Here is a 14575-nt window from a genome sequence, read left to right on the forward strand (position 1 = left end):
TTTGTGGATGGGCACTCACCCGCATGCTCTCCACGGGCACAGAGCTCCCTGGGCTCTGCAGCCTGGCTGGGCCTCGTTTCCTTGGTGGGTGCTCTGCATTCCCTTTCTTCGTTTTGGTTTGAAGGTTCTACCCATGGCTGACTAGCTTAGCTGACAGGACTAAAGGAGGCTCAGGACACAAACGTGTGATTCTGGTCTACAAACCAGAGCGTGCAGCAGCAGTGTCCCGGAAGCTTTCCTGCAACATCATGTGTCCAGGGGTGACCTGGGTCTCAGATGGGCACCACAGGCTGCAGAGAGAGGTTCTGAGTTGTGTGGTGCTGAAAGATGCCTTAGGCCCACACCGCATGGGTCCCATGAGCCTGGAAACCCCACCAAGAGAGCCAAGGGTCTCTGTCACTGCCTGGTGCAGATGTGGTCTGTCCTCCCTCCTCTAAGGAATCTCCTTGTCCTGTCTGGTCTGGTGCTGTCTGTGTGCTTGCTCCTATGGTGCCATGGTTGAAAAGCACAGAGGCCCAGAGAGATGGAAACCCACTGGGCCTCAGTTTCCTCCTCTGTGAAGAGAATCAACTTCGAAAGGCCCATAGGAAGGGTAAATCAGATAATATATGTGACACATTTGCATGGACACTGCGCAGCACTGTCAGCCTGGGCCTGTGTTCTGGGAGGGCCTCACTGCCTGGAGGGGAAGGGGTCAGTCCCCTGAAAGCAGAGGGGTCTCAGCAGGGAGCATTCTCCTCGAGCCCTGGAATCCCTGGCATCAGGGGCCTCCTTGTCATCCCAGTGTGTGCACTTCCGAGCTCTGAGGCAAGACACAGGAATAATGGGGAAGAGGAGGCTGCTTCCTGTCCCTTCCGGGACGCTTGCAGGATGTACAAAGAATGGTTTGGTTTGGGAGGAGTAAGCGGGAGAAGAACGCAGGTCCTGTCCTTTCCCACCTGGTGTCCTGCTCCAAATGTACCCTTGACAGAAATGCCTCCGAAGGCCGCCAGCTGCTTGAGGCTGGATGTCCCTGTGGGCCGCACCCTGCCAGCCCTGGCAGTGTGGGAAGCCACGCAAGTGGGCTGTGATGGGCCCCAAGTTCTCCAGCCTTGGAGCCAGACCCTTCCTTGGCTTTCTCCTGAAGCCAGCAGGAGCCCTAGCGCCCCCATCTGTAGACTTGCAGTGCCAAAATGTGGGAATGGCTTCCGCCTTCCTGATTCTCACCTCTTCCGGTTCCGGGATCCATCCTTACTCCTATCCTGTAGCTGCCTTGTACTTTGCTCTGCACAGGAGCCCCAGGTGGGGCCCAGACTCTGGGGATTGATTCTCCCAAAGCTTCCTTGGTCCAGTGCTTTTCCTGGTATGCTGGGTAGAGAAGAGGAGGAGGAGTGCCGTGCAGATGGGCACAGAAATCAGCAGCAAGAAAGGTGGAACAGGTCCCTCTTCTCAGAGTCTCTCTGCAGACCATGGACTTCCCATGGTTTCCACCCACCCTGTCTCCTTGCCCTCCTCCTCCCTGCCCCTCCTGCCTCTCCTCACCTCTCCTGTGCCACCTGAGAAATCCATTTCTGCTGGAATCCCAGGACTCTGGGAAGCTGAGACAGGAGGATCACAAGTTCAAGCCCAGCCTGGGGACTTTAACAGCTTGGAGAGACCCTGTCTCAGAATTAAAAATAAAAAAGGTCTGAAGATCTAGCTCAGTATAAAGGCCTTAGGTTTAATCCTCACAATCCTCAAAAACAAACCAACAAGTGAAACATTCATCTCTGTCCTTACTAGGCAGAGCATTTTCCTTCTCTGTTTCCTTTTTCAGCTTCTGTCTACATTTACATATTCAAAAACTCATTAAGACTCTGCAAAAACAGATAACCCACCACCTCACACCCAGGCAATCTGCTCTTCAGCTGTTCAAAGGAGATGTTTTTCATACTGGTAGAAGCTTGGGAATCAGGTTTCTCTTTAACATAACTGCACAGTAGTTATTGCTGAGTTCCTCACTAACTTATACCATACCCAATCCAGGGGGTGGGGACAAGATCTGTCTTCCTTTGGGATCCAGGACCTCTATAAGAACCCAAATCCTCATTGCTCGAGCCCCACATATAAAATGGCACTGAATTTGCTTATGACCTATGCACACCCTCCCCAATAACACCTCTAGGTGCTTTATAACCCTGTGAGTGTTAGTGAATGGCAGATATTTCACATAGTTTAGGGACTGTTGACAAGGAAAATTTAGTATACGTTTTGTACAGGCATAATTTAAAAAAAAAATTTCCATCTGAGATTGATTGAACCCACTGATGCAATTGTACAGACCCAGGGCCAACTGTACAATTACTTTCTATTTGTATTTGTTTGTTTTCAACAACAATTTCCAGGTTTTTGTTGGAAGTCAGAACTTCTGGGTGACTGTATGCCCACGTTTTCACGGAGCAGTAGTTTTAGACCTGCCCCATGTCACCTGAAGCAGCTCCTTCTAGGTAGAAGGGTCACACTCATGGAAGCTGTCTTTGGTGACTCTTTCTGGGTCTCTTCTTCACAATCACAAGCCTAGATCACACCTACCAACAGCTGAAGAGTTAATATATCTTTCAAACATTGCTTTTGTACCAGATGTGCTGGCACATGCCTATAATCCCAGCCCTCAGGAGGCTCAGGCAGGAGGATCGCTGGGAATTCAAGGCCAGTGTGGGCTCCATAGTGAGTTCAGGCCAGCCTGAACTACACAGCAAGAAAAAAACAAAGCCTGTCTCAAAAAAGAAAAAAAAAGAAAAGAAAGAAGGAAAGAAGGAAGGAAGGAAGGAAGGAAGGGAAGAAAGAAAGAAAGAAAGAAAGAAAGAAAGAAAGAAAGAAAGAAAGAAAGAAAGAAAGAAAGAAAGAAGAAAGAAAGAAAGAAAGAAAGAAAGAAAGAAAGAAAGAAAGAAAGAAAGAAAGAAAAAGAAAGAAAGATGTTTTCAAGACTTTGAGCCATGAGGACAAATTTGTGCAAGAGAATGTCAGCAGCTGCGGCCCTCTGGTTGCGTAGATAGGGACTGGGCAGCCACCTGTGTCTTTATCCAGCTACTGCCTCTCACCTGTCTGTCTTCTGTCTACCTATCATCTCAAGCCATGTCACTGTGTGAGAATTCAATTCTGGGAAGTGTGCTGAGGAGGAATAATAACGTTAGGGCTGAAGGGGACCTCAGAAGTCCTCCGATCACACAGCAAGTCTGGCTGAGCGACAACTGGAGCTGCAATCTTCTCCCTCCAACCCAGGCCTCCCTTCCTGCCCACTCCTTTCCTGACTGTGAGTGCTGGGCTTACCCATTCCTAATCGGAAAAGAACCGTGCAGCCCCCAGAGGCAGTTTTCTTTCCTGTACTGTTGAGTTTGATTAACAATCAAGTTATGCATGAGACAGATGGGAGACGTCAGCTCCAGCTCTGTCCTTGCAAAAGCGATGACGTGAGGCCCCTTTCTGAGGCTTGGTGTCACCAGCAGAGTCCTCGTTGGGATGAGTTTCACATGAGAAAATGTGTAAAGCATTTTGATCGGTCAGGGTTGTTTTTGTTCCAGTCAGTGAGGCTCCCCCTCCCGGGCGATTGCAAGGGTCTGGGAGGAAGTCTCCTCCTCAGGCATTTGTTAGACGACCACTCCGAACTTGTCCTCTGCTTCCCTTTGGGGAAGGGCCAACTACTGCACTGCCTAGGCAGCAAAGTGTGCACGACCAGGGGTTAGAGAGATCAGTGTGGCGGGCAGGACAAGGACAAGGTGCTCTGGAAGACAGCAGGCTCCACTGTGAGGCTGCCTGGTGCCCCAGGACACCCACGTCCCTCCTCCAGGGCCACTTCCTCTTCTGTGAATGAAGACATTGGCCTTTTAGTGAAGATCCCTGCCACACAAGCCACGCATGTGTCCTGGCTTCTGCCTCCAGCTTGTCTTTCCAGGCTATTTATAACAAACCTCTGGTGCTGACCAGAGCCAAGGAGCGATCCCATTGAATGACCCTGGCACTGGCTGAAATGGGTATTGAAGGAGTGAGCAGGATTCAAGCTCATGCCCTTGCCCATGCCAGAGATGAAGGGAGGAGGTTTGTCCAAGAGAATCAGGGCTTTGTTGGAAGAGGGCAACTTGTGGGTCTGGATCCTCCCTTGTGGAGCGAATGGGCCCAGCTACAAAACCAAAGATGTAGCCCTGGCTCCGTACCCAGGGGCTGTGTGGCCTTGGACAAGTCACATAACTTCTCTGAGCCTCATTTTTCTCATCTCCAAAAAACAGTCTGTTAGAGGATTGTGTAAGATGTCAGCAAGACTTCAGGTTGTATGAGGTCGGCCCAGAGCTTGGCCAGGAAGGGACTCGGCTTGGGAACCTTCCAAGCCTGGCTGCCTGGGAGTCGGGGAGCAGGCATTGCTGAGTGGAAGCCTGAGGGAACTGGGCTTCGCCCTGGGTCAGGGCTTCTCAACCAGGGACGATCTCGTCACCCGCTCCTGCCCAACCAATGGGCCATGGGCAATGACTGTCAAGACAGTGTTGGCTGTCGCAGCCAAGGGGAACCACACTGGCACCTGGGGACAAAAGCCAGGATGCCTACATGTACGGGGCAGCCCCACACCATGCAGCTCCAAGGGGCCATGCTTCTGCATGCTGTGTGCACTTTCTAGCGTTTGGCGCAGGAGCCTGTGGGGCCTAGATGACACCGTGGGGAGAGAGAGTTCTCCCTTGTGGGTGAAGCCCTGGGCAGCAGTCAGAACCCAGGGATAGAAGAAGGTGGCCTGGCGCTGCCGCCCTGGGAGCGCGCGTCGCCCCTTTGAGTTGGGCAGAAGCAGATGCCTGCATACCTAGAGGGCTGCAGCCAGCATCTGGCTGGGGACGCTCAGGCCAGGGCCCTCAAGGACCCCCAGTTCTGCGACTGAGCAGCTGGGACACAGCCCCGGGAGCACAGGGGCCGTGGATCTCAAGGCCTAGCTTTGTGGTGGGGAAGTGACTGAGGACCAGCCAGGGGCTGGCATGCTACCATCACTCACCCTGACCTCCTGGTGTGACTCCATCTTGCCCTTGAAGACAAGTGGAGAGGGACTGGGGATTTAGCTCAACGGCACATCGCCTGCCTTGCAAGGGCAAGGTTGTGAGTTCGATTCCTGGTACCGGAAAAAACAAAACAAAACAAAACAAAAACCAAAAAAGACAAGTGGAGAGCTGGTGCCGCAGGGGCCACTGGATGTGCACTGCAGGGTCCTCGGCTGCATGTGGGCTGCCCCCGCCCCCTGAGCAAAGCTCTCACCACACCTCTTGGTGCCTCCAGTCCCTGTTAACTGTGTCCTTAGCAGGGTAGATGCACAGGGCCTCATCCCAGGCCACCCCACAGAGCCTCAGCTGCAGCACCTCCAGGAACTTTAAAGAGTCCCCTTTCTATCCCTGGCCCTGCCCTCTCCAGCCCTACCCTTGTGTCAGGCTTGCTTCCAAACCCCCAGCGCTCCTCACAGCACCTGGCACCGGGCTGATACCTTTCATGTTTGCGGAGTGACTGTGTGAGCACACAAGTGATGGCCGCTGAGTGAACTGGCTGTGTCGGCCCCTGCAGATCCAGGACGTCGTGGGCTATAACTCTCTGGGCCACTGCTTCTTCACGGAGGATGGCCCTGAGGAACGCAACACCTTTGACCACTGCCTCGGCCTCCTCGTCAAGTCTGGAACCCTCTTGCCCTCCGACCGTGACAGCAAAATGTGCAAGATGATCACGGAAGACTCCTACCCGGGCTACGTACCCAAGCCCAGGCAGGACTGCAAGTGAGTGCCCCAGGGCAGGGCAGCCAGCGGCCCGGCAGGTGGGAGGAGCTTCTGCTCTCAGCCCCTCTCCCTTCCCTCCCTCGCTGAGCCTCCATTCTGCGCAGAGAGTCACAGGACTCTGCCTGGGAAGCACTGTGCACGCCAGCTTCTCCCAGCAGGCAGCGGCGAAGGAGGCAGATGCCTGGGAGGGACTTAGACTCTGCCACCTCTGCCTTTTCCACTGCGGCACACGGCATGCCTCAGTGGACCCTTCTGGAGAGCCCGGCTTTCAGATGGGTGCGGCAGTGGGCTTTCTCCGGATCCACCAGGTGGCAGGGTGAGTGCTGGCGGCCTTTGTGACTCTGTCCCCTCCCCACAGCGCAGTGTCCACCTTCTGGATGGCCAACCCCAACAACAACCTGATCAACTGCTCCGCGGCAGGGTCGGAGGTGAGGCGCGGCCAGGTGGCAGGGGGCACGGCTGGGGTGGGGGTCCCGGACTTGATCTCAGGGGCAGTGCCGTCACTGGGTGGCCCCGGAGGGCGAGTGCTCAGCACTTTGTGACACCTCATGGTGAGAAGGAAGGTGCTTCCCCTCGGAACAGTGCCTGGCACCTTAGTGTTGTAGGCGAATGTCATCAGGGCCATAGGCTGAGTGCTGTTAGCATCCCTGTCAGATAGGGAAACTGAGGCAGAGGCTGGAGGCCTGGGGCCCCCAGGAGGGGACTGTCACCCTGCAGTGACTGAGGCCTGGCAGTCAGCACAGTGGCTGACAGAGAAGGACCCTGAAAGGCTCTGATGGGAAGGGTGGACCCCGTGCCACGAATCATTCAGCCCTCTTCGCAGCTCTTGCCTGAACAGGGAGCCACGGAGGCCACAGACCCATGTCCCCAGCGCTTCCCCTCAGTCACCTGCCTGAAGCTCATGGTGCCATGTCTGATGGCTTCCTTCTTGTCTCTCCCGCAGGAAACAGGGTTCTGGTTCATTTTCCACCATGTGCCGACAGGCCCCTCTGTGGGGATGTATTCCCCGGGGTACTCGGAGCACATTCCACTCGGCAGATTCCTCAACAACCGCGCTCACTCCAACTACCGGGTAAGTCTTGCTGCTGGGCCTCCAGGCCGCTGCACACTTGGCACAGGTGGTCAGAGTTGTGTTCCCAGTGTGTGGATCTGGGAGAAATCAGGGGGCCCCCACTGACCTCCATGAGAGATTTCTGTATCTTGTCCTTTGAGGCATCCCATACAGGCCTCAGTGGGGACCAGTGACTCATAGAGGTTCACTTACTATGAGTCCATTGCCCATCTCTGGACCAGGGCCTAGGCCTCAGGCAAACGCACATGTAAATGTGAAAAGCCAGTTGGTTAAAATTAAATCCTGCTCAGAGCTGCTTCATAGTAGTCTCCATCACAATCAGCCCCTTCTGCAGGTGATGCAGCTGAGGCTGAAGAGGAGAGGGGCCTTGGCCAAGGTCATAGTTGTGAGAGCAGAGCTGGGGCTCTAAGCCCGTGGGTCCAATGATGAATCATAAGCCAGCGAGGGATGTACAAGCCAGGGTCTGCCAGGCACCTAAAGAGAGATGCTTGCATGTGGGCGATCATGAGAGGCCCAGAGGCCTAGGAAGTAAGGAAGATGGTGTGGGTGGCAGACAGCAACACCAGTAGAGGACAAGGGAGATGCCTCTGGAGTTGGATAAAGCCAAGTCCTCTGCTCGCGTCAAGCAGGAATCAAGAGGAGCAGGAGACAGCAGCCCCAGGTGGATACAGTGTGGCTGAAGTTCAGCATCTCCATGGACAAGGTTCCAGGGGCGCACAGCTGTGTCCTTGCTCTGGGGCCTGGGATAACAGCTGTCTGGAGCAGAGTGGGTCCTGTGTGTGGACTTCACTGACAGGATAGTTGTCTTCTCTAGGTCTCAATTTCCCTGCCTACAGAGACTTCGATCAGACTCGGTCTGAAGGAGCAGAATGTGGCAGGCTGTCCCCTCCCTCGCTGTAGAGCTTCTGCTCCATTCATGCAGTCTCACAGCACAGCTGGTTTGGCTGCATGTTCAAGAGCAAAGCTGGGCATGAGGCGATGTCTGCGGCCTGCAGTGGCAGATAACATGTCCCTGATGTCTCCTGTCCCCAGGCTGGCATGATCATAGACAACGGGGTCAAAACCACTGAGGCCTCTGCCAAGGACAAGCGGCCGTTTCTCTCCATAATCTCAGCCAGGTAAGCCACTCAGAAAGCCACGCCCCATGGAGCCCCCCGCCCAGCCCAGCTCCCTCTGCCCTGTACCCTTCACCACGCTGGCCACCAGTGAGCCCCTTCTATGGGCTGGGCCTCCAGGTAGTTGTGGGCGTGCTGAAGTGCAGGTCTGAGCAGGGCAGAGTCTGAATGAGGGTTCGGGTGGCCAAAGGGAGACAGAAATTCCCAAGGCTTCTGGGTCGCCCGCCAAGTGATACCTGGTAAGTCAGCAGGACAGCCAGCGCCACTGTAGGGCAGGCTGCAGACAAAGGTGAGGAGAGAGGACTCACTGTAAATGCAATGAGAAGGGCACACAGGCCACACCTGCAAACCATCCTGGAGCTCAGTGGGAGACCGGGGCTGCTGTCAAATCTCAAGGTCATTAGCAAAAGCAGCACCCTTGAAAGTCTCATGGCTTGGTCTCCATCAGAAGTGAGTAACACTAGCAACACGCTCGTGTCCAGTTTGTCTAGACCAGACACTAGTGAGCGTCAGAATTCCATTTTATAGCTACAAAGCGCCTGGGAAAGGCAGCTGTCTCGGTTGCTGGCCATCCCTGGGAGCTGGGTGTCTTGACTTCCTTTGCCAGCCCTGCAGATGGTGTCACTCCTGGCTGGGCCTGGCTATCCGAACTCTCCTCTGGGACTTGACTGCACTCAGGGGAGGGCTCTCCAGTGGTGCTGATGGACGAGAAAAGCAATGTGTTTGTGGCTGTGCGGGGCTGGGCCCGCCTCTGTGATGAGCTCAGAGAGGTCTCAGAACCTGGCTGGGGGATCATTTCTGTTCATCAGTGCTGCTGGGCTCCTGGCACTGGAGGGCATTGGAACCAAAGCCCTCCAGTGCCCCGCACCTGTGTTCCAGGTACAGCCCACACCAGGACGCCGACCCGCTCAAGCCCAGGGAGCCTGCCATCATCAAGCACTTCACGGCCTACAAGAACCAGGACCACGGGGCCTGGCTGCGTGGGGGGGACGTGTGGCTGGACAGCTGTCGGTGAGTTGGACAGCATGTGGCATGGCCAGGCAGAGGGTGAGACACAGTGTCATGTGTCCTTGTTTCCTCCGGGCTGGGCAGTGACCGGAAGGGCAACAAGCAGCGGCCAGAAGGGTCCACAGCAAACCCTGAGGGCAGGCAGTTCAGTGGCTTCACTGGGCATCTCTGTCCCAAGGCCACCAGGCCAGGCAGTGAAGGGAGGGAGAGGAAGTCAGGGTTTCCAAGCGCCTCTCTACACCAGAGCCTGGGCTGCTTTTCTTTCTGAGCATGTTTCTCACAGCTGCCAGTTGCTGCCTCCAAATCAGGGCTGTAAACTGAGGCTCTGTGTAGTGAATTTCTCAAGGCCACATGAACAGGAAGTGGTCGATCTAGGACTCAACACTCCAGCCCCGGACTCATCTCACCTAAGGTCCCTGAGCAGAGCCCTTGGCCCCACTGGACAGGGACCAGCAGGAGAGTGGCTGGGCGGGGCTGTCTTGAGGGAGTGTTGAGAAGGGCTGTCCTTGCCCGCCTTCCTGTATCCAGACCCTGGAGAGAAGATGAATGGCCATGTTATTGTGAAGTTAAAGGGGAAATAAACGTGCAAGGGTGCAGAGGTGTGTGAGGAGGGAGACAGAGCCACAGAGGGGGCAAGAGGAGGAGGCTCCTGAGAGGAACAGGGCTGCGGAGAGGCTGATCCGGGCCAAAGCTGGACCATGGGAGAAGCCATGGGATGCAAAGGGACGTCACTGAAGGCACCAGAGGGGCCTTTGTGTTATGCAGGAGAAGAGGCCACTGGTTTAGAGGAGGCAGCGGTGCGGAAGGGAGCCAGTTTGGGGTTCTGAGGGCCCTGTTGGGAAGTGGGCTCTTGCTCCACTGGCTTTAGAGGGCAGAGGAGGCCGCCATGGCAGACTGCAGTGCAGCAGGGAAGATCTTCCCACCCTAGTTCCGGGTCATCCCCAGCACAGAGCCCCAGGGGCTCCAGAGAGTGAGAGGAAATCAGGGGTGGAAGCCTGAGGGAAGAAGCCAGGCGGGTCCGGGAGGAGATCCTTGGCCCTGTTCTAAGTGCAACAGATTTCTCGGTTCTGCTCTCATAAGCATTTTGACATTCGGTCCCTGCAGAGACAGTAAATGCCAGACATGGGGCAGCAAGAGCTATGCAGCCTCCGCCATCGGGGTGCATCTTCTAACATCCTCCCAGACTCATTCCAAGGATCTCAGAATCCAGCTAGCCCAAGCCCCAGTCCCTCAGCTGACAGCTTGCCTGGTCAGGGACCAAAGGAAACCAGGGGTCCTTTCAGGGACCCTGGGCATTTGGCCATTATGGCTATTTCAGGATGTGGGTGAAGGTTGGGACACCAGCTGCAGTGCTACTGCAACAGCCCCTTCCGGTGAGAGAGAACCGTGGGTAACTCGAGCTTGGCTGGAACTGAGCCTTCACATCAGGAGCAGGCTGCGTGGAAAACTGTCGTACTGTTTTAGATGTGTTGCATTTGAGATGCTTATGAAATACTCTGTGAAGACGCCCAGACTTCGGAAGAAGCAGGAAGAGTGACTGGTGTCAGAGTCATAGCAGCCCGGGGAGGGAGCCCATGGGTCCCTGGGAATGGGGAGTAGCATGAGAGGGTGCTGGGAGCTGGGGCAAAGGCCTGGGACAAAATCAAGAAGCTTTGGAAGAAGGCTGGAGAGCAGTGTGCCCAGGAACACAGCCTGGAGGAACTGATCTGCACCAGGGTCTGTGAGGCGGGGAAAAGTAACAGGGGGTCCTGCCTGGCTCCCAGCTGGGCTGGGGGCAGAGCAAAGGAAGCACTATAGCACAGGGCCAGTCTGAAGGCTGGGCATGGATTTCAGGGTAGCCTGAAGCCCTGGAGATTTAGGAAGCAGTGTGGTGTGGGAGAGGAGTGGAAGGATATGTGTGGGGCAGGTGGGAGAGCAGAGACCCATTACACCTGGCTGGGATGGAGGACAAAGAACTGGTGCTGATTGGAGGCTCAGCTCTGACTCTGCACTGCCTCATCCCTGGGAACTTAGCTCCCTGCAGACCCTGAGGTCCTGGTGCTGCAAGAAGGGTAGCATCCAAAGAAAGCAGACAACCATAGGGCAACTGCAGGCTCCTCCCATGCCCCCAGCGGCATCTGCCTGATTTCCCTAAAGTCTGGAAGCGAGATGTTTGTGTCTCTCTGAAATAGTCATGAGGACGCAAAGGGAATGAACTGCAGCCACAGAGCCTTCCCCACCCAGAGCTGGCCCAGTTCCCCAATCTGCTTTCAGCCCTGGGTCACAGACCATGGTGGGCTCAACGGGGCTTCCCGTAGCCTGCAGGAGGATAACACAGGTGCCAGCAAACCCTACAGCCATGGGGTCACCCATGTTTCTGGAGTCAGAGACAGACTGGGAGGGACCCAGATTTCGCCACTGCTGTTTGGCAGGCAGACTTGTAACACCTCTGCAAAGCCCTCTCCTGCTCCCCTGGAAGACTGGGCGCATCCCCCACTGGACAGGACTGACAGCACACTGACCATCTGCTCTTGTCCCCAGGTTTGCCGACAACGGTATTGGCCTGACCTTGGCCAGGTAAGAGCAGGGTCCTCGTGCATAGCATCTGTCTGCAGGTACCCTGGGCACTGTGTGGAGGACCCTGTCCTGGGCTACTGCTGCCAGCACCTTCTCTCCACAGTGGTGGGACCTTCCCCTATGACGAAGGCTCCAAGCAAGAAATCAAGAACAGCTTGTTTGTGGGCGAGAGCGGCAACGTGGGTACAGAAATGATGGACAACAGGATCTGGGGCCCGGGGGGCCTGGACCACAGCGGAAGGACCCTCCCCATAGGCCAGTAGGTTTGCAGCTGGGCCACAGCTGGGTGGCAGTGGGTTCTTGGCAGGGCTGCAGGAGAAGTTAGGTGGTGATTTCTGTCTGGGGCTGGAAATGCTTCTGTCCCTGTAGCCAGAGGAGTCACTGAAATGACTAAGGCTGATGGTTGAGGGACAGACTCTGGAAGCGGGAAGTGAAGTGAAAAAAAAAAAAAAAAAACAGTGTTGAAGATGAGCTGGGATGGGAATACAGTGTGCAGACGAGGGACCTTGAATCCCTGTCCCTTGCTCCCCTCCTGGATGGCAGCATGAGCATTGCGTACAGGAGAGTAACCGATGTGGCCAGCCTGGAGGCTGTGGTGTCTCCTGTAGATGGGGATCCATTGTCACTCAGGAGAGAGATCACCCTGGGGAAGACAACGGCCTAGGTCTGCCAAGCGTAGGAGAGAGATGCAGGCCCTGGAGGCAGAACTGGTTTAGCCAAGACGTGCACAACGCCTCAGTAGCAGGGCTTCCTTGGAGTTGCAGGCTGTGGGGAGTTGCTCGGGGGAGTGGCAGGTGGCTGGATGCAGAGCTGGTGGGTGTTGTCTTGGGACAGCACAGCCTGGGGCAGCACCTCCTTCCACAGCCATCCTGCTCTCCGAGCGACAGGATCAGCCCTTCTCTCACCCCTGTGGTTTCTTTCCTTCCTCCCTGGAAGTATAACTCCTGTTGCTAGAGTCAGGACACAAAGTCCACAGACCTAAAACTCCCAACCTGAGTGCACCTATGGCCCCAGAATGATCTTCTAAAGGCAGAATCCTGGTCTCCTGTGGCGTGAGCTGTGAAACCCTGCCACTGTGCAGCTCACAGGATGCGAGAACCCTTCCAGTGTCTTCACGCTGACTCTGTCTGGTACTAAGTGTTTCCCTGCAGAGGGCTCCTGCCTCCTGGGGCCACATGTTCTAATGGCTTGCAGGGTACACATGTGCCCAGGATGGTGCCCACTGTGGCTGGTTCATCCCAAGCAGAACTGGGTTAGGTCTGAAGGTGAAGAAGCACAGGGCTGAACCATGTGTTAGCAGAATAGGCTGGTCCCAAAATACTTAGTGGAGAAATCACATCAATCCTGTACGAACCAGGATTCCAGGTGACAATATTAATTGGTTACAAAAATATGGAAGTGCAGGGAATCTTTGTTTTCCCCTGAAGGACTAGTGTGAGGGGCATCTTAGGTACTTTTCCCTTACTGAGACAAAATACCTGACACTCAAAGTTAAGGGAGGAAAGGTTTCTTTAGCTCACAGTTTGTGGAGGTTTCAGTCCATGCTCAGCTGGCTCCAAGGCAGGGTGGCATGGCACAGGGTCAATAGTTCATGGTGGCGGAAGACAGGAAAAGCAGCAAGAGCAAAAAAGGGGGGGCTGGAGATTTAGCTCAGCAGTAAATCCACACAGTGCCTGCCTGGCAAGCTCAAGGTCATGGGTTCGATTCCCAGTACCAGAAAGAAAAAAAAAAAAAAAAAAAAGCAAAAAAGGGAGGAGAGAGAGAGAGCAAGCCTCTTTCCCTCCCTGATATTGTTTGCAGGCTACCCGCCCCAGGGCAGTTGTACCACTCACCCATAATTCCAGCATTGGACCATGAATCAATCACAAACTCTAGAAGTTTGACCCCATGACAGCATGAAGCTTTGGGGGGATATGTAGACACAAATCATAACAAGGGGACTGGAAGGGAGGGGAGCCTGAAAGCAAGATTAGGACAACAAGGCCCAGCTCTTCCCCAGGGACAATCCCTCTTCTGCTCTGTTTTCCTTCCTCCCGTCCTCTCTTCTGTGCACTCCCTGTGGAAGGGTCGGGCCTGCCCCAGTGTCAAGACAGCCAGCAAAAGTGCTCATGCTGGGCCTGGAGATGTCCAAGTCAAGATCTACGGCCAGGCCCAAGAGAAGCCAACAGGAAGCCCAGCCACTCCCTCCTGGGCCTCGGTTCACCAGGACTGGCTTGGGAGTCTGAGACCCATGCGGTGCAACCTTCAGGCGGGTTAGGGTCTCCATGTCACCAGCCTGCAGCCCTTCCTACCTCTCCTTCCTGCTATCCAGTGCCAGGCCGTGTGGCACCTCTGCCACTCCAGTCCTGGATTCCTAGCAGGGCCTACTTTCCCCTTGGGGTTGCTCAGAAAGCCATGCAGCAGTCACATTTACCACCCTCCATTCTGTGTCTTCCTCTCTATTTCCCAAACCCCACACATTGCCAGCTGGAAGGCTTACTCACGAAGAAAAACTCATCTGGGTCTCAATCTGATTTAATTGTTATAGCAACTAAAACTAAGGCGGTAATGACTAACAGTGCTGCCCTCCCAAGAGACATAATATTGGCACTCTCTAGTAGCATTTACAGTATTTACTAATGACTTATATGATGGGGAAATTAGGGGGATGGATGTTTAAATGGAAGACCTTAACTAAGCCTCAAGCTAGTAACTAGACTGGTATTTGTCTGCCTTCCATCCATCCATCTATTCATCTACTCACCCACTCAAATGTCCATCCACCTATGCATCCATCTATCCACATACCCATCCATCTATCCAACCCTATCCATTCATCTACCCACCCATTGTGCACTCCCCCACCCATTCATCCATTAACCCACCCATTATGCACCCATCCACCCATCCATCCACCCACCCATAATGTACCCACTCATCCATCCATCTGTTCATCCATCCATTCACCCATCCATGCACACACTCATACATTCATCCATCCATCCACCCATCCGTCCACCCATCATTCAGTCATTCATTTATGCAGCAATCATTCACTGATATTTATTGTTTCTGCACATGCTTTCTCAGTGAAT

The 14575-nt window shown here is 54.7% G+C and overlaps 1 protein-coding gene across 4 annotated transcripts in view; it reads left to right on the plus strand.

Annotated features, from left to right (window-relative positions):
* The window catches only part of Cemip (cell migration inducing protein, hyaluronan binding), a 137879-nt gene that overhangs the window by 108511 nt on the left and 14793 nt on the right, over positions 1-14575 (plus strand). For all 4 annotated transcript variants that reach the window (XM_013512631.1, XM_013512633.1, XM_005381436.1 and 1 more), the window contains 7 exons: positions 5545-5750; positions 6109-6178; positions 6694-6822; positions 7855-7940; positions 8817-8948; positions 11466-11501; positions 11605-11760. In XM_013512631.1, coding sequence (XP_013368085.1) covers positions 5545-5750; positions 6109-6178; positions 6694-6822; positions 7855-7940; positions 8817-8948; positions 11466-11501; positions 11605-11760 — 815 coding nt within the window. The remainder of the gene's footprint in view (positions 1-5544; positions 5751-6108; positions 6179-6693; positions 6823-7854; positions 7941-8816; positions 8949-11465; positions 11502-11604; positions 11761-14575) is intronic.

Source organism: Chinchilla lanigera, unplaced genomic scaffold (genome assembly GCF_000276665.1).
Source record: "Chinchilla lanigera isolate Chin_1 unplaced genomic scaffold, ChiLan1.0 scaffold00015, whole genome shotgun sequence".
Lineage (NCBI taxonomy): Eukaryota > Metazoa > Chordata > Mammalia > Rodentia > Chinchillidae > Chinchilla > Chinchilla lanigera.